The sequence below is a fragment of the Thunnus albacares genome, chromosome 20, assembly GCF_914725855.1.
Source record: "Thunnus albacares chromosome 20, fThuAlb1.1, whole genome shotgun sequence".
NCBI classification, from domain to species: Eukaryota; Metazoa; Chordata; class Actinopteri; order Scombriformes; family Scombridae; genus Thunnus; species Thunnus albacares.
This window is the reverse complement of record NC_058125.1, coordinates 23,739,906-23,758,735: the sequence shown is the minus strand read 5'-3', so window position 1 is coordinate 23,758,735 and position 18,830 is coordinate 23,739,906. Positions and strand designations below refer to the sequence as shown.

At 41.6% G+C, this 18,830-nt stretch overlaps 1 protein-coding gene across 4 annotated transcripts in view; it reads right to left on the bottom strand.

The window, feature by feature from the left end:
• The window catches only part of kansl1a (KAT8 regulatory NSL complex subunit 1a), a 32,829-nt gene that overhangs the window by 3,025 nt on the left and 10,974 nt on the right, over window positions 1-18,830 (bottom strand). For 2 of the 4 annotated variants that reach the window (XM_044338126.1, XM_044338125.1), the window contains 11 exons: window positions 7,625-7,766; window positions 7,326-7,409; window positions 5,731-5,840; window positions 5,270-5,405; window positions 4,238-4,403; window positions 3,500-3,655; window positions 2,730-2,984; window positions 2,418-2,572; window positions 1,274-1,398; window positions 1,044-1,101; window positions 37-149 (listed from right to left, as the gene is read on the bottom strand). In XM_044338126.1, the coding sequence (XP_044194061.1) occupies window positions 37-149; window positions 1,044-1,101; window positions 1,274-1,398; window positions 2,418-2,572; window positions 2,730-2,984; window positions 3,500-3,655; window positions 4,238-4,403; window positions 5,270-5,405; window positions 5,731-5,840; window positions 7,326-7,409; window positions 7,625-7,766 (1,500 nt within the window). The remainder of the gene's footprint in view (window positions 1-36; window positions 150-1,043; window positions 1,102-1,273; window positions 1,399-2,417; window positions 2,573-2,729; window positions 2,985-3,499; window positions 3,656-4,237; window positions 4,404-5,269; window positions 5,406-5,730; window positions 5,841-7,325; window positions 7,410-7,624; window positions 7,767-18,830) is intronic. The other 2 variants (XM_044338127.1, XM_044338128.1) reach the window with 2 other exon arrangements.

The window sequence follows — 18,830 nt, the reverse complement described above, 5'->3', positions numbered from 1 at the left end:
GTCACTGTGTGTTTCAGTAGTAGTTGTTGTAGTGACCTGCTGCCCCTCCTCTTAGCGGGAGCCAAGGCCATCCAAGTCCAGCGGGTCCGCTCCTGGTCCTCATAAGGCTGATGGAGCTGAGTGAAAGCTGCGTCTGACAGATCCTCCACCTGCAGACACACAATAAAAACACATCAGGAGCCTGAAAACGAGCCAATTCTGCCGACTGTTTCCTCGATCAGTCGTTGTCAGATTTAGCTCAAAAACAGAGAAAACTGTCTGTTATAGTTTCTTAAAGTCCAAAGTGACGTCTTCAAATATCTTGTTTTGTCTGATCAATTGTCTGAAACCCAAACGTGTTCAGTTTACTATCACGTGACACATAAAAGCTTCACATTTGAGAAGCTGCAACCAGCAAATGTTGCTGCATTTTACTGTGTAAAAAGACTAAAATGATTATTGAAATAGTTGCAGCTGAATAATCAACCAATCATTCGAGCTGTAATCAAATTAATCTGTTGAATAATTTTGACAAATAATTTAACATTTAATTGATTTTTTTTGTCTTGTTGCAGCTTCTTAAATGTGATTTTTTTTGTTGGTTTTATTTGTTTTCCCTGAGTTTACTCTATGATAGTGAACTGAATATGTTTAGGAATTTTTTTTAATCATGTTCTGACATTCTTACACCAAATTACTTATTAAAAAATAAATAGCAGATCAATCAATAATGAAAATATATCTTTAGCTGCAGCTCCACTTCAGTTTTAAAGGTCATTGAACTGGATTAACTGAGAGGAGATAATCTTGCAACTGTTAAAAATCTGACCACCAGGTGTCACTGTTCACTCGCTGCCACTCAGTGTATTTAAAATGAATTATTAGGAGGTGAAATACTGACTCTTCAGTGCATTAAATAGTGAAAACATCCATTAATCTCAGAAATTAAGAACACGTGAGCAGAAAGGCGTAACTTGGTGGATCCTAATGAAAAGACACGTGATATAAAAAAAAAACATCATCTAAGAAAGAGACTAAATCAGGAAGTGGGAGTAAACACTTACCTCCCGTTCATTCTCCTCTTCAGTTATGGGCTGTGTGAAGATGTCCACTCCTCGCCAACTATACGGGCAAAAAAATAAAACGTGAGTACAGGAAACCAGCAGTTACATGCTTCACTAGAGCTTCCAAAAACAAAAAAAAAAAAAACCAAACAGGCAGTTAGTTACTGGAAGATTTGACCAATGAGGCCACAGGACAAACATCCTGAGCGGCAGCAGTGCAGGTTATTTACCTGGGTGTGAGAATCTCTTTGTACTGCAGCTTCTCCACTCTGGTGGTGGCGGCCACAGACATGGGGATTACTATGTTGTTGATGTCAAAAGAGCTTTCACCTCGCCTCCTCTTAATGGGCTGCTGCTGGGAGGGACAACGGAAGATGTAAACATATAGTATTCAGGGGATGTACATAATAAAAACACCAGTGACTCAGTATAACAAACACCATAAATATGAGCATCACACGGTCGACTCGACTCTGATACAGTCTCAACAATATTAAAAACAATGAGAACTTGACAGAGGTCGTATTTATTGCAGGAGTATATTTCATGTCATATATCTCAAATCTAGTTATGGTTTCTACTTTTCATGTCTGATAAAAAAAAAAAAAAGAAAAAAAAAAAAAGTGGTGAGTGAGTGTGTTTCCTGGTGCTTTTTTCTGCTTCAGTAACCGCCAAGAAAATAAGTTGTTGCAAAATCAAATTAGGTTTCAGTTTGAGTTGAGTTTCTCTTTCCTTCTTGCCTCTTTTTTTTCAGTCTTGCTTGTCAAGTCTCTTCATATTATACATGACATTACTCTGCGTGTGCACTGAACAAAGTTGTGCCTAAATGAGAGTTTTCAAATTGAATCTGATCGCCAGTTTAGCCCAATATTCTTCTTCTTCTAATATTACACTACAGCGCAGTGCAGCTCACAACACACTCCTACGAGTCGCATCGAGCCTCGTCTTTGATCGCTAAGACTCACGTTTAACTGCCTTCAACATGATCATCATCTCGTTTGAAGACATCAGATTTTCACACAAAGAAATGAAAAAGCGTGCGTCTCCATCATAGTTCAGTAATGAAGTCCTGACACGCTGCCAGCCCCTCCTGTGTGTCATCACACCAGACAGTGAACTGCGGTTTAGCAGATGTCTCTCAGATTTAGAAACAACGTGTGCTGTGGTGCTCTGCTACGTTTGCAGTCAGTTCATTTTGAGACAAAGCTGGGTTTGTAAAAAAAAAAACCCAAAACAAAAAAACAACCTGCTGTCACGTCGGGGGAAAGAAAAGTCTGATGAGGCTCAAACTTGGGGCAGATTAAGAATCATAAATGTCTAGATGGGCAAGGCCTACTGAAGCAAACAAATAAGTAGTGACAAATATTTCCTTACAGGTGTGTTTGTGACGCTCTGGCTGCCGGGGCCCAGTGGAGTGGAGTTCTCTGAAGACGTGGACAGCTGGCGTGTGAGGGGGCTGTGAAGGGACGAGTGCATGTTGGCCAGTGTTGGGCAGGGGCTGCTCGAGTCCAGGAAAAGTTTAGGGGAGGCTGGAGGACAGGAAACAGATTTAAATGACTGCTATGTACCTATGAGCCAGAACAAACTCATCACTCGGATTTACATTTTTTTTTTTTTTTTCACACCAGGAAACCTTCAATATGCAGATATGCCGTACACCACAGGCTTCGTTCACATAAGACTTACAGTCGGTCCTGTCCATCGAGTGCTCTCTTAATCTCTTGCGGCTGTAGTTCTTGTCGTAGGGCCCTAAGGGGGTGGAGAGGGCCTGCAGTCGCTCGGTCTTGCACACGGCCTGGCCCTCCAGCCTGGCTGTGTTCAGTACGGCGGTACTGCTGCTGCCACCGCTGCTGCTGCTGCCGCCGCCGCCGCCCCCCACGCCGCTTTCCGCTGTCCTCGGCTTCTCAGCACGGTTCTTATAGTGGCCCAGTCCTGCAACACCAGCAACACCAGGAACAAGCCGCGTTATCATTAGAGTAGTAAATATCTGTATATGTTGTCTACAAGCCCCCAAATGTATGAATTTCACAAACTGATTATGTAATGTTTGCATGTTTCACCACTAAAAATGAATCTAACAACTTTGTAGACTTGTAGGTTGATACTACTGGGGGGGGGGTGACCAAAGCAACAGCCAATCACATCACTGTCTCTGCCCTGTGACATAAATAAGTCAGATAGTCACTGGAGAAAAATGGCGTTGTGAAATAATAACAGCTGGAGTGAAATAAACTCAATGGGCAATAAACTCTGTTACTGTGAAAAGAAGCAGGATGAAGTAACAACGTTTCCCAATAATGAGGTGAGGTTTAAAAATGTATTGTATTATTTTCAGTCATGTGACACATTCTGACTGTATTTATTCACATGATTACATACAGGATATGGGTCTCCATATTGATCCTAAAAGCATGAACGTAGGCGTGTCTCTTTGGGTTAGCAGCATGTGTACTTACTGACTGCCATGAGTGAATTGGCGAACTTGTGCTTCTCTTTGGACGAGGAAAGCTTGTGTTTGAGGGAGAGCTTCTTCAGTGGTTTGCTCCTCTCCAGTGACTTGGTCTGCCACTGGCTCTTCATCACCTGCTGCAGACGTAGGCCTATACAAACGTCTGAGGGGACAAATATAAACACTCAATTAAGATTTTTACCCAGTATAAAACCAAAGCTGGATACTTCAGATTTTGCCATCTGTAGCTCAACATTAGAAATTTACGATGGCATGAACAATTTATAATACGCCGAAGGCAATCCACTATAGGAGCGGATGCCAAATCCATTGTTGTGCTGTGGTTGTAAATACCGCTTTGTCTCAAATATCTATCGGTCTAATGCAGTTTTGTGTTTTGCATTTCGGAACAAAACATGACAAATTCCTCAGGAATGAAAAAAAAACACCTCGATTTGTGGAAATCCTGTGTCTGACGTGAAAACACAAAAGAGAAGACAAAGATTCTGAAACTTCAGGAAAAGGCGAAAAGGAAACATCACCATTAACGAGAGCTCAGCACTGAGATTACGACACTTATTCGGGGGGGATACAATACCCACTACAGATAGAAAAGATTGTCTAAATCACTGAAAATATTCTAACAACTTCCTGGTTAGAAGTATCTCTGCGACCACTCCTTGTTTGTCTTCCCTTCGATGTAAAGTAGGAAATGACTGCGTAAACGGAGGAGTCTGGCACTGACCGTCAGGGAAGGAGAGGATGGGGTGGACGCCAAGATCCAGTCTTGACAGGCGCTCCAGGGTGGGCAGCTCATACTGAGGGTCCTCTCTGGGGGTGGGCCAGCCACCGCACATCACACAGCTGGGGTTAACCCTGCAGTTACACTGGATACAGCTGCTTCTCTGGGCCTGTAGGGGGGAGAGGAGGGGGAGGGGAGGGGAAAGTGTGTCCCAAATCAAGTAAAGCTAAGCTGTGAACATTCATAATTCAACTTCATTAACACAACTAACTAATTAAACACATATTACTCTGAAGAACAAATTTTCTACCATTTAATACAGCACAGGAGTCAGATGAGTACCTGCATTTTACAGAAATAAGTCTAAAATTATTTCTACTGGGGAATGAACTGCAGACTAATTTAAAACCAGAAACAACACTTCAAAATTATCCAACTTCAATTATGTCCTGAAACTTTAAATTAACTATGTGATTTAAGATTGAAAGGAAAAGAATCCTTTGGCATTTAGTAAAAACTGATACAAGGAAAAAATGGGATTGCAGCAAAGAGAAATCTGCATATAAAAGACATTTTAATAGTTTTTAAACCTCAGTGACCTGCAGACACCCTGAACTGGAATGTCGTGTGGGGGGGGGGGGGGGGGGGGGGGGGGGGAACATGATCTATCAGCCCGTGTTTCTGTTTTCCTTAACTAAAACTTGTGAGTCGTCACAAGGGCGATTACTCTTCTTTGTTGTTTCCACTCAGTAAGATGCCCTACTTTTTAATAAATAAGTCAGCCATCTCTTGTTTACTCAGCTATCTGGTTACAAACCACGGACCTAATCAGTGAGTGCAGCCTCAAACACTAAACGTCCAAGAATGAAAGTCTGCTTCATCGGCCTCAAACACACAACCGAGCAAACAAAAACCTCTCAGTTCTTTTAAAAGGTGAAGGCACTGGATGTGTGAATCTTAAATAACGAGACGTTTGCATCATGACGAGATATTTAAGCGTGCACAAGCCCACAAAGACAGCTGATGAGAACTCACCTTGCCGTTGAGGTTGGGCACAGTGTTGGGCTGAAGGAGCCGCCGCCGCCGACAGCTGACTAGTGGTCGTGTGCGTGCAGCCACGCATGTGCTGTCGTACGGCTGCTGGTGCTTGCCGTCTGCACTCTCTGCCATCCTGTCATGAGGACAAACCGACAGAGCAAATGAGGTTACAGATCTCAGATCTTCAAATTAAACACACACACACACACACACACACATTTGACCTCAAATGACATCCAAGTCAATTAAAGATGTTAGTAACACATAGAAGGATATTTAATAGTAAAATCCTTTTAACTTAATTTCAACATAAGATGCTTTAGCAACAGTAAAATTGGCATCTTATAATTAAAAAAATCCCCCCAAATCCGTTTTAATCAAGAAGTCCCCTCCTGTGTTTCTCAGAAAGCAGATTCCCTTCTGGGAGCTTGAAATGAGGTAATCGTTATCAGCTGTACCTGCTGAGGACGCCGTTAACTGGCTGTCCATTTTGACCTTTCCAAGGCCCGGGCTCTGTGTTGGTGACGTGGGCGGTGCCCGTGTGCTCCAGCCGTTCTGAACCGACATCCTGCATTGACAGATAAGACAAAAGCCAGTGAGACTACACCTCATGTTAACTGGCAGGAGAACACAGACTGACCAACAGCACTTAGCGGAACCGGGATATTTAAAGAAACTACATAATAGACAAACTGAATCATCCCGGTCCTCTGGCCTTGAATTATTCAGAGTAGATTTGTGAGAGAGGGTAGGCTCTCCCCGAGCTTTAAACTCTATTCTGCACTGTCATCAAGATGTATAGCGTACAGCTCCTTCTTCATGAGCTTTTACACACAAATGAACACATTTAACTGTTTCAATCAAACCAGAGTTATTCCAGCTCTTGCTATCACAATTTGGAGAATGTCTCACACAACCCATTAATATCTCACTGATTCCACGCTTGCAAATTCATAATTTCTTTATATTTATTCAGAAATGTGTTTGAGAAAACATTATTTTTTTGTTTCAGACCTACAGCAAAGAAGCAAGATCATTTCACAAGGATGACAGAAAGGTAGAACTCACTGCATGACTAATCAAAAATCCAGAACTTCAAACGTAAACCACCGAGATAAGAAGCCAAACCTGCAGATGTACCGGTCTAACAAACATTCCTATAAACAATTTCAGACATATCCAGAGAGACAGAATCTCCCTGCAATAAAATATTTGGCAATTATTTGGATAAGGATGTTGAAGCAGCGTATTAAACAAAAGCTCTTTTGTCTGATTCACTTCAGACCTGAGGGGCAGATCAAAAAATATTTCCTGTGAACGTTTAACTTCCACCAGATGCTTTGATTTACAAGAACAAACAAGTCGAACGTTTCGCTGATTAACACGCACCTATGAATGAACCTGACAGTCGACAGCTCGCAGTTCACGCTCAGACAATCAAAGTGTTGAATGAGGTCTGGTTTATCTAATATTTAGTGTGAACTTTATAGATTTATTAACTCAGAGCTGATGTCTCTCGTTCCGTTCGTTACGAGTGTTATTAATATTTCTACACACTTTTAATTGTAGGTAAATGAGCTGAAATGTTATTCAAGCAGCAGCATATGGACGACATATGAATGTTCTTTTATGAGAGTGTTTGATGCTTAAAAGTTTAATTTCCGTTTGTTGCATAATGATGATTACCTACTTTAAAGCTGCAGAAACTGTTCTAAAGATCATTTTTAATCTTAATGCCATTTATTACACATTAACTGAGCTCTTTAAACAAGTGCATCATTAGCACAATGTCATTTTTTTCCTCAATAATCACAAAAAAACCTCCACAAGATCCTGGTAAGACTCAGTGACTGAGATGTAGCACACGATCCTGAACAGTCATTACAGCATGTGAGAGCCGGATCTGAGAATAACCTCAAACTGTTGACGACTCTTAATTGAAGAGTCTGCTTAGAGGCCGCTGACGTCACAAAATCATTTGGTTTACATTTAAAGCACCGAGAGACGATGGTAGAGGGAAACTCGCCCCTCTGTCAACCTTCACTCCGCTTACCTGAGTATTTACAGGCTCCGCTTTCACTTCTGGCCCACCTGCAGGCACCACACCGGGGGCGACACCTCCTAACTCTACTGAGCCCTGTAGGATCAAGACCTGAGCGTTACACTTTCACCCCAAAGACATATTGTGACATATAAGTGAGTCTCAGTCACACGACAGGTATAGAAACATAACATCACAGCAGCTCCTTCATCATAGACAATCCATGGAAATCGTTATTCTCTATTCTTGTAACCGCTGATAGAAGAACATTTAATAGACACACACACACACAGAGAGATCCAAACACTGACCTTGCTGGCGCGGATCTGTCTGTAGATGTCGGTCTGCTGTCGGATGCGGTACTCCAAGTCCGAGATGTGGGCCTGGAGCCAGTTCCAGTGGCTGATGATGGCAGCTCTCTCCACTGTGTAGCGGCTCTCCGCCCGCTTCCATCTGCGGGGTCAAAAAAAAAAAAAAAAAAGGGGTGTGAGTGCTTTAAAGGCGAATAGATGACATTCTGGATGAAACTGTGCATGAATCAGCCTGTCCACCACAAATACACAACAAATATAATGTTTTATACACATTTATGTCTATTTGTTTTCCTTAATAGATTAACACAGTTATAAGGAAGTGTACAGGCTGGTGTGGTGATTGTCTAGTCTGGCATGAGGCGTCCTATTAAGACACTGAAATTCAACACAAAACACTGATAAAACACTAAAATTGATCATTTAGAGCACACTGTCTAATGAGCCTCCAAGCATTTCCCCTGTCAGACTGCAGAGGTCAGTGAATCAGCATTAAACAAAGCTCCCAGCGATGGCAACTGCAGGCACCCAGTAAAAGCATTCAAATAAAAAACACAATGTGATCGGACTTATATCTTAAGTGTAGGAGAGGTATAAAAATGAGGATTTCAATTTCACAGATTTATTCCATGGCAAAGAATGAATGCCAACTGAGAGCAGAGTACTCCATTTTACCAGTATGACACACAGAATGGGCATTTCAAAGGCAGACATGAGAGGAAAATGTCTGCTCTTGCACTGTGCGGCAGCGACCACAGAGGGCGCCGTTTCATCAAAATACAGGGGCTGCCGTGACCGTGGCTGAACAATGAAAATAATGACTCAGATGGCAGACAAAGATAGACCTTGCACTCCTCTGTGCTTTCTCCTCTCTCCACACCCGTCTCTGTTTTCAATTTTCAGTGCTCCACCAGGATGGAGGAAGTCGAGAAAAGCTACTGCTGGGAGAGGGAGAGGAGACGTCAGGGGGGAAGGAGGAGGGGCGTTAAAAAAAAAAAAAAAAAAAAAAAGAAGGACAACAAGGACTGGGAAGCTCTGGCAGCCTGGAGAGGAACAGACGGGCTTTAAAAGCAATCTACAGGCCACAGGGTGCTGGAGGGGGTGGGGCTGGGTCAGGGAACAGTGCAGCAGACACTGGGATAACCAATAATCCAACCAGGAATCCTGTCTTAATGTGAAACTGTGCGGAAGGAGAGTTATTGTGGGTTTGATGCAGACATCAGCTACCAATCAGTGTGATGAAATACGTCTTGATTCCTTCCTTTACTCAGAAGCGACACTTAGCCATCTATGGCTTGTTCACTGCAATACAGTATATCAAGGACACTGCTGCAAATACAGCTGCAGCACTTCCTGCTAAATGACACTTTCTATTGCTATTCTATAGACTCCGGCTCTGTTCTGCATAGATAAACAAACACGTACTGTTCTTACACATTGTGTGGTGAGTGTTCATAAACACTGCAACGCTCCTGAACACGCCCATGGCTGGCGCATCAGATCAATGCACTGGCAATTCATTTGCATCCGTGTGTCCCTGTGGAGACTCTCAGAAACAACGCTGGTGGCGCAAAGTGTGTCGCGCAATCTATCGCACCGATTGCTGTGCCTGTGTCCCATGATTCGCCAAGCGGTGGGTGGACGACTGATCTAGCAAAAAGGGAGATAAAGGCCCAGGTGTAACGTCCCTCCGGGTGAACTGGAAAATGATCTCAAGGAGGATCATAATCCCTTTGACAGACAGGACCATATATTCATATTATACACTACAAAAGATACTCAAACCACTGAAGCAGAAGCAAAAGAACTCAATGTTGGCCTGCTCACAAAGGCTGGCAAGGCCATCCAGAAACATCAAAGCAGAGGAACACTGAAACCTGACCAGGAAAGGTGGGGAATTAAGGATGGAGTATGTGAAGGACAATTTATCCCAACTCATAAGGACTGGCTGAGTCCTGACATGCCAGGTGAATTCAAATGAATAATCGTCCACAGTACTGAACTCAGCAGTACCAGGATCCTGCGGAGAGCTGGCAACCACTAATATAGACGGTGAAAGGGATGCAGGAAGAGCTGAATCTTGAATTTAGCAAAATATAAACACACAGAGGCCATTAGGAGTCCAATGACCTTAATCATCACAGTGGAGGAGGAGGAGGACGAGGAGGAGGAGGGGTCGCTTCGCAGCATTGAGAAATTCCTCCTCCCGACACTAGGAGCTCCACCCCCTCCTCTAACCAGGACATATTTTCCTCCCCCCCACACACACCCCCCCCCACCCTCCCCCCGACTCCCACACACACAAAGCACCAGCGGCAATCACTACAGCCACCGTTTTCTGGCTGTCAGCACATTCTCCATTGTGGTGCTTCTCTGGATGCAGCACATATGTTGTATGGTGTGCTGGGCACCCCTATACCATACTGACCCTTTCCAAAACCAACATGACCGCTCAAAAAACGTGGCCCTGCTCTCCACCAAAAACAACAGGCCCCTCGGCTGATGGCTGGCCACTGAGACAGTCTACACCTGGTATTCCCTTCCTCTGGAAATTTACCATGAACACAGGACACACGTGTGATGTTCCTTCATGCCAAGAGAACCCATTTTCTTATGAGAAAACACCCTACAAGCGAAAACGCACAGAAATCACATTTATATCACATTTTATGTGTCAAGAACTTCATCATCTTTGATTAAATTTGCACAGACTGTCTCTCTCCACACTCTGCTAGCCATTATACGAAAATATCTTATGCCATCTTTCATCTTCCTGCCGTCTTTCCCTCCATAGTGTGTTTGTTAATACTGGAGGGGGTGCACTTCCTTTCCATATGGAGGCACAATTGGCTGGTGGAAGGAGATTAATTCTCTAACTGGGGAGGTATTTGTCCGATGCTTGTAAGAGGTTGTGTAATTCTGCAGCACACTTTACCAAAAATGGCTGAGGTGATTGGAATTTCTCTAGCAGATAAACTGATATATTGTTATTGTTTCTCTAGCAGATAAACTGATATATTGTTATCGTTTCATCAGCCAGCACTATGAATGGGTCAAACATGGGTTGAACTAACCTGACGCACCAGATGGTTTGTTACACAGAACCAACCGAGAAGTCGTCCTTAGAAACTGTTTGGAAAAGGGCCGGTGATTTCAAAAAATATTTGGCGATTGGATGAATCATCTGTATATCATATATATGTATAACTTCAACCAATCAGATCAACAAACCATATGACATACTAGGAGGGCACCAAAGAGGAAACAACAAGCCTCAGTCTGAGGAACTTTGAAACCTAGCAAGTCAGTTTAGCTCCCTATGTGGTTATATAAACACTCTACAGTTCTGATATTACTACATCTACATTAATGCATCTACATTAACCTCTTCGTTTCTGTTTCAAACCAACAGTCGCTTCTCGCTTTCGTCACACGTAAACCACGCCCGCGGCTGCCAGTAGTTTCTCATAGGACGCCGATTGGTCTGAACCGCTGAGTTTCGGCCACAAGTGCATAACTTGAAGCCTGACAAGATGGATTCTTGCAAATCCAGCTGCCTTGCAATGTAAATGTTGAACACATGTTCGGCAGACTGTGCACATGCTGATCTGCTGCATGAAAGGATACAAGTATTCAGAAATAAGGGTTCTGACGTACCCATGATACTGTCTCCAACACTCCTCTACAGGTGTTTGTTTAATAAAAGATGGACATGACTGCACTATTGTTAGTTTACTGCTGCGTTCTATAATCAATATATTACTTGATATTAAATGAGAGCGAGCAATACTTCCAAGGAATGCGGCATAAATTCAACTAAACACAATTCAAGATTTTTCATAGCAACCTTATGAAAAACCTTTAAAAATACATTTACAGTACATTTAAATACTCAGTTAAAAAAATCTATCATTATTGTAAAAAAAACAATGTCATATAACTGTCTTCTGTAACACCCAGGCACAAAAATGCCAAAGATGAATTTAGGGAGGAACAGTAAGTACAGACCGCAAAAAATGTCAATGAATACAGAAGAGGAAGTGAATTGAGCTGCATCAGAATAGCATGAAATATGCAGCCATGCAACGTTTATGTCCATCACACGCTCGCTGCTGTGAACATCACCTGCGCTCAGCTGATTTCTGACACTTTCATGCACAGAATACAGACCAGACAGTTTTGAGTTTTAGTTGGAAATACAGCTTGCGCCTTTCCCTTTTCCTTAATTAGACTTAAGAGGACCTATTATGCTCATTTCCAGCTCTTATTTTTATTTTTGGACTCTGCTGGAGTAGCTCTGCATGACTCACAGTTCAAAAAAACCTCCTTATTTATCTTATACTGGCCCTTTCTGCTGCCCCTCAGTTTAGCCTCTGTCTCTAACAGGCAGTCTTAGCTCCTGTCTCTTTAAGGCTCCCCTCTCATCTCTGATTGGCCAACTTTCCGGAAGCCTGGTGTTTGATGACGAGCTACAGATGACCAGCACGCCTCCAACAGGTAAACAACTTTATTTTACTCTGCCCTGCTGTGGAATGGAAAAACACTCTCAGAGTGCCAGCTCGACCCGAGTCATGGCTCGGCCTGACTCCCCCCAAAACATTGGAAAAACACCATAACGGTAGCTGAGGGCAGCAGTGAACTAGCACACTGTGCGTGGAGCAGATGACCATATAAAGAAATCCCTCACAAGCCGACGTCAGCTTGGACTGAAAGTGGAAAAAAAAATGTTGGAAACGGAAAGTTCAGAGCAGTTTGAAGCAGGTGCTTTTTGTTCACAGGGATTAAGGTACTTCCACAGATATTTACCTCATTATTTGACACTTTGGCCATGTTTAATATGAACATCTGACATAACATTATATATATATATATATATATATATATATATATATATATATATATATATATATATATATATATATATATATATATATATATATATATATATGACTGAAAATAAGGAAAAGCATAAAAGGTCCTCTTCAATGTAAGGTTACACAGATGTGCCACATTGATTGAAAACAGGATATGAATGTCCAGATATTGCTCTGGCTGGCAGAGAACAGAGGTTAAGAGTCTCCAAACCTTCCTGCCACAGGAGTTCAACCTTCTCTTGAGGACTTACAAAAGAACAGGATTATAATGGGCCATTAAAGCACAGCAGTGCGGTACTGGGCTGTCAAACATATCTAATCTAAACTACACTGGCATTTTAATTCAGGCTATTATGGTGGACTATGTACCTAAATATATTATGAGGGGAAAATCTAACTACTCTATTGTGATTAATGACAGATAATCAATATCAAAAAACAGTTGATCAGGACAGCCTATGTCAGTACACAACGTGGTTAACTTGATTTGCTCAATTATGTACATTAGGTAACAGCTAATTCTATGATTTCCACTTTATTCATACCCATGTTCACATTTTGAAAAATGAGCTCCTTGTACAGAATCTGACAGAAGGACACTGTTATGAATAGAGGTAAGGCAAAACAAAAGCCTGCAGACATTTTGCTTTTCCATACAAAATGAAATAAAACCACTTTTCAATTATGCTTCACTAACCAGTCAGTCATCATTCATGCTCACTAACGAGAACAAGAGAAATCAAAGCAGCAGCTGTCATTTTAATTTCTTTGTTCTCTAGAGTCAAGGATTTTCAAAGCGTGTTGAAAGAGCAGAAAATGATCCAAACACTGAACGGTTTTGGGAGATTGAAACAACAATTTCTCAGGTTTATTCCGATTTGCCAGGATGGCTGGTTGAAATTTCACAGGCCAGCTGGTTAAACTCGTCTTTTTACAGGAAGAAACTGCTCGGGAGTCGGGATTGAACGAGGCAGGCCGACAGGGTGTGGGGCAGGAAAAACTAGAGAGGGCAAACTCAGCCAGAGAGCTGCAGCAGTCATTACATAAAAGAGGGGGGTTATGTAACGCCTGTGGGTTCGTGTTGAGGAACTCGGGCCGAGCTAAACACATCCAGATGTGTCAAACAGGACAGAAACCTATACATGCACTCACATACATACATAAGTACACACACACACACACACACACACACACACAGACAGACACACACAGACACACACACACACAGAGGAATGGAAAGAGGGGAGAAAAAAAAAAACATAGCTAAGCTACTCAGACTGCAGAGTAATGCTGAGCCATAAGCATGAAAGGCACGCTGTAGTCTCGGCCAACCCAGTTACCCTAATTCAAGAGCAGCAGGAAGACAGGCATTTTAACAGTCTCACTGCATAAAGACCATACAAGCAACACTCTGGATCCTCTGGCCTTAGCTTTATCATTTGGCAGACAAAAAGCCTGCAAACCTGGGTACATTTTAGCGCTAGTCAGATAACAATTTCAGACATTTTCATTGGTCAGTCTACGAGCCATTATGTAAGATCTGAGATTTCCTGATGAGCATTATTGTTGCCTCAGAAACAAGACACAGTGCCCACTCTTTTCTCAACACAGCAACCCGTGTTCCGTGTAACGTGCCCTAATGACAGACTTTCCATGAATATGTAATTCTAAAACGTATTCACCAAGTAATTGTGCAGCTAGTATTAAAAAAAAAAAAAAAAAAGGAGACTGGCGTATTAACATTCATTTCTGAGGCTAGCAGCACCCACACCCTGCTAGAGGCCATTATGGACGTCACATTCACAGACAGACACACTGGCTCGAGCATAAAGGCCCTGCAGCATAAGCATGGCAACAGATGTTGGCTGGCCCCCAATCCTCTAAGATACGGGAAACCACGTATACAGTATAGATAGGGATGACGGGATTAGTTGTAAGCAATACACTGCATCCATACAAGCAGCCCAAATAGGTTATTTTCCACACTGCTGTCAACTCAGCTGACGTTGAATAATTGAGGTGCTTCTGCCTGAAGAAGACATTACATTGTCTGTAGTGTTTACTGGTGTAGTGCTGTAAGCCATTAATTGGTGACTGAGGCAAAATGTCAGTTGTGAAAATGTGACATTATGGTTATACGCTCACACGCCCTACTTCCTGGAAGACTACTAACTTGTTCACAGTGAAGTAAGGTTTCTCCTATGTAGAGAACCAGTTTTTAACTTGTTGTGGGGTGGATGATTATACAATGGCATCGGGCAGCTGCTTATGAGGGCATTACAGTCGGACAATTTTAGATTTCCATGGCAGCTTTCGCTCGGTGTACAGGGAATTATTAGGCTTACATGTGCTACCGCTTGGCAAACATATAAAAATGATTGGTGCTATTGTGACGGCGACACAAAAACTTTCAAACGCTGCTTATTCAAGATCTTTTGAGCAAATTAACATGACCGAGTTTTATTTTGTTATGCTCAAATTGCATGATTTTGAGGCATTGTGTTGCGAGTAATAGAGGCCAACAAAACACGGCTGAACCGGTTGCCAGGTGCTTTCAGGTGTGGGTTATTCACATGGCTGAAAAATGACATTGGTTCTGCTGATGCAACTCATGTGGGAAAGTGAATCATTATTAAAAACAGCCACCATCCAATATCAGCAGGACATTATGTGGGTAAAGATTATACTGAATAATCAGAATCCCCTCCCAGTCAACTAGATTCATTATCAAATGAATCCACCTTTATAGGATTGTGGTGTTAAAGTTACATTTTAATAAGCCATATACACAACCAGAAGCCTGAATTACTACTGTACTACAGTTATCAGTGACTGCATCTGTGTTACATGTAGCCATACAAACGAAACGCGTAGTAGACCTGGTTTGGTTTAGTTGTTTAACAGGTTCAAGGGAATTCAGTCTGAAAGTAAAACTTGTCACCGTGTCAGCAACTTCAATTTGCCCGATGTTTTGGAGGTGCTGGTTCACACCAACAGTAGTAGACTTTCACTTTCACCTGCGACAATTAATACTGGTAGAGTAAAAAAAAAAAAATCCACTTTAAAAAAAAAAAAAAAAAAAAAAGAAGAAAGAAAAGCACTGAAAAATGTCAGTAAGTGCACAAAGTCCTATATTTACACAGTGAGGACTTAGCAATTGTTAACAATGGTGAAAAGAAGCTCTAGCTGCTTCACAATAAAACCCTCATAATGGCTGGCTGCTGGAGAGCTTTCATGCTAAAGCGGCAACAAGATGTGTCATGTTTGCTATTACAAAAGATAACCTTATCATAGCAAGATGGCTGCCGACAGCAGGGGTGATTTGTTAGGCTCCACACTTTCCTCTACATTAGCGCTGGGCGATAAAACCATAACAATATTTATCTCAATATAAATGTTTGATATAATTAAACTGAGAGGGGAGGAGAGCGGCCGTCATTAACTGCTTAGCTAAAGTAACTAGCAGATCTGAATAGTATGTAAACAACCGTGGGAGTAGTGAGAAAGTTGCTAAAAGAAGGAGAGAGCTATGTGTGCTTGAGCAGAACTAAGTAAGTTTAAATGTACTGCGGGTAATTTGCTGCTGTAAAGAGAAGAATACAGCAAAATGAAGTAGGTTTAGAGCAGCAAAAACACTACTTGTGACAGGAAATGAGACAATACGCTTCCCACAGCATGTCAGTCACAACTTCATCAGGGCAGAGGTGATTTGTCTAGGCTATGTACTGGGTTTGTTTTCATTTCTGTTATTTAGTTGGAGTTTAAATGCTTACGTTATCGTGTGTTACTGGACATGTAACTCACTTTGTGGTCCGAACCATCTTAGATGTGTGGAAATAGGATTTTACTTAATTTTACTCATACATATTTTGATGTTGAAAAAAAAGATTATCATTACAATTGTTTTGAATGTTCTACCTCAGATTTGTGAAATGTCTGGCTGTCTGGTAAGTGTTTGTCATGTTCTGACCATAAAACCACAATTAACTGTCTGGTTTCTTCAACTTTAACTCGGGAGCAAACTCAGCCGTTAAACGTTAAAAAGACATAATGATTTGACTTCTCTAACTACATTATCGGTATTGACTGATATTAGGGATGTTAACGGTTAACCATTAATTGGTTAACCACAGATAATATTTTTGACTGGTTACACATGTCAGTTTATAGATCTTCATGTGAGATCGGATGGTGCCAAATTTCGGTGCCTTGCCGGACTGAGAATGAGCGCAACCCTGAAATAAGTTTTAAAAACACACATTTACCAACCAAAGCTCCTCACACGGAGGCTCCAACACTGACAGAAACACCAACCCACAGTCCGAAAGACGTGACGCATCCCTTTTACCAACCTGCACGGCAGCTAGCTGCTAGTTAGCATGGCTAGCATCGTTAGCATAGCCCTGCTGTGCTTAGCCCATATACTGTGTAAGGTGTAGCTACGGTGTCTCTGGTTTAACAGAACCATACTGGTCAGGTGACAGGTGTGTTTACGGTGCTTGTGTGCTCTGAAAGACATCACGGCGCCAACATTAAGTCACACAGCTGACGGACTGTTAGCCTAGCGCGCTAATCCTACAGTCTATCTGTAATAACAACATAGGTGTTACTTTGTTTATTTGGCCATCACCCAGTCGGTGTGCTGAATATTGAGACCAATATGCTGGCAATCAATGTGGTAGAGGGTGAAGGATTGAAAGAGCTAGTTCAGTAACTCAAGCCTGAGTACGTTATTCCTTCAAGAGCTACTGTGACTGAACACATTGAAAACACATGTTAACTCTGACCACCTCTCACAAACATAGGCTACATCAAATTTCTTTAAAATTAACCAGTTAGTTACCAGTTAATGGGCGTCGGTCTATCCAAAGCAAAATTAACTGAAATTGATATCCCTAACTGATATGAACATCTTTATGGCCCAGCCCTACTCTATATACCGCCTTTTCTTGCCATTTTTATCTACCTTGGTGTGTGTTTTGGTGAGTGTCTTTAATCCTCGCCCATACATAAGCTTTGTCCAAGTGGAAAAGAACAAAAGCCAAAAAAAACAAAACAGCCATAAGCAGGCTTTGATGATTTAAGTTTTCCTTTGAATCAGGAAGAGATGAAACATCAAAAACCTCTGCCAAAATTTCACTCTTACCGGACAGAGTACAATTGAACTTTTTTGGCGAGGGGATACTTTGTAATTTACTCCACTTTGCAACAGGCAAAGACCAACATTACAAAGGAAATAACACACGGCGTGTCTTAAACACAGTACCATTCCTACTTCTGCTGAGTGGAGATGCACAGCTGAACCCAGGTCCAGCCCCAGACCTTTTCCATAAAACACCAAGTGCTCAGACCGACAGTCCTCTACACTCGACTACGGAAATAAGACAAAGGAAAAGGACTGCAAAAGGCTACAAGTCCTATATACACTGCATCGGTTGCATTTTATTTAAATGCAACAATGCCTACATGCATCATCCCTGCCAAATAAATAAAAATAAAACAGATTAAGGCAGATGATAAAAAATGCTACTAGTATTTTTTCATAATAGAGACAAAAGCAACAATGGCTGTAATGAGCGAGGTAGGAGTCATATTACCATTGTATTATCGAGGCAGCTACCCTAGCCCTTCTATTAAATCTAAATAATACCTCAACATCTTTCTTGTGCCTTTTCAAAAGATCTAACTACATGTAGTAGTGCTACATGGAGTGTGCGGAGGCTGTGAGAAATATGATTGGTCTCAGCAAACAACCAGAGCCGGATGATTTTAATCAGAGCATGAATATGACAGAATGGAGATGATTACTCTGGGTTTGTAAAAAAATATGCACAACACTGCTGGATAATGTATGACTGTGCTGAGGTAGTGCTACAACAAAGGGTTAAATACTATGCATCTATAAACCAATCCTCCATAACACCGTGATGACCTTTAATTAATGCAGCCTTTAACTTAATTTGCCTTAGTAGGGTATTTATATTTATGTAATTTAATTATTTGCTGTGTTTACAAAATATGCACATGATAAATATTGTCAGTTCCAGCCAAATACAAAATAACAATTCATGGCTGTCCAAGATATTAGATTTGATCGTTTTCATCTGATCATTTTATTCCTAAATTAATGAGAAAATACTGTTTAAAATGTTGCCATTTGCTATTTTTATCATGAGTCTAATGTAGCTGACCCTCTCAAATGCCATTTACTATAACAAACAAATAAACTGATTTATATCTCCTGCTATATTTCAAAGAACATTTATAAACTGTGGAAAACACCTACTATTCACAAGAGTCTCAGTTTTCAAAACCCCTCTAGATGGGTACAT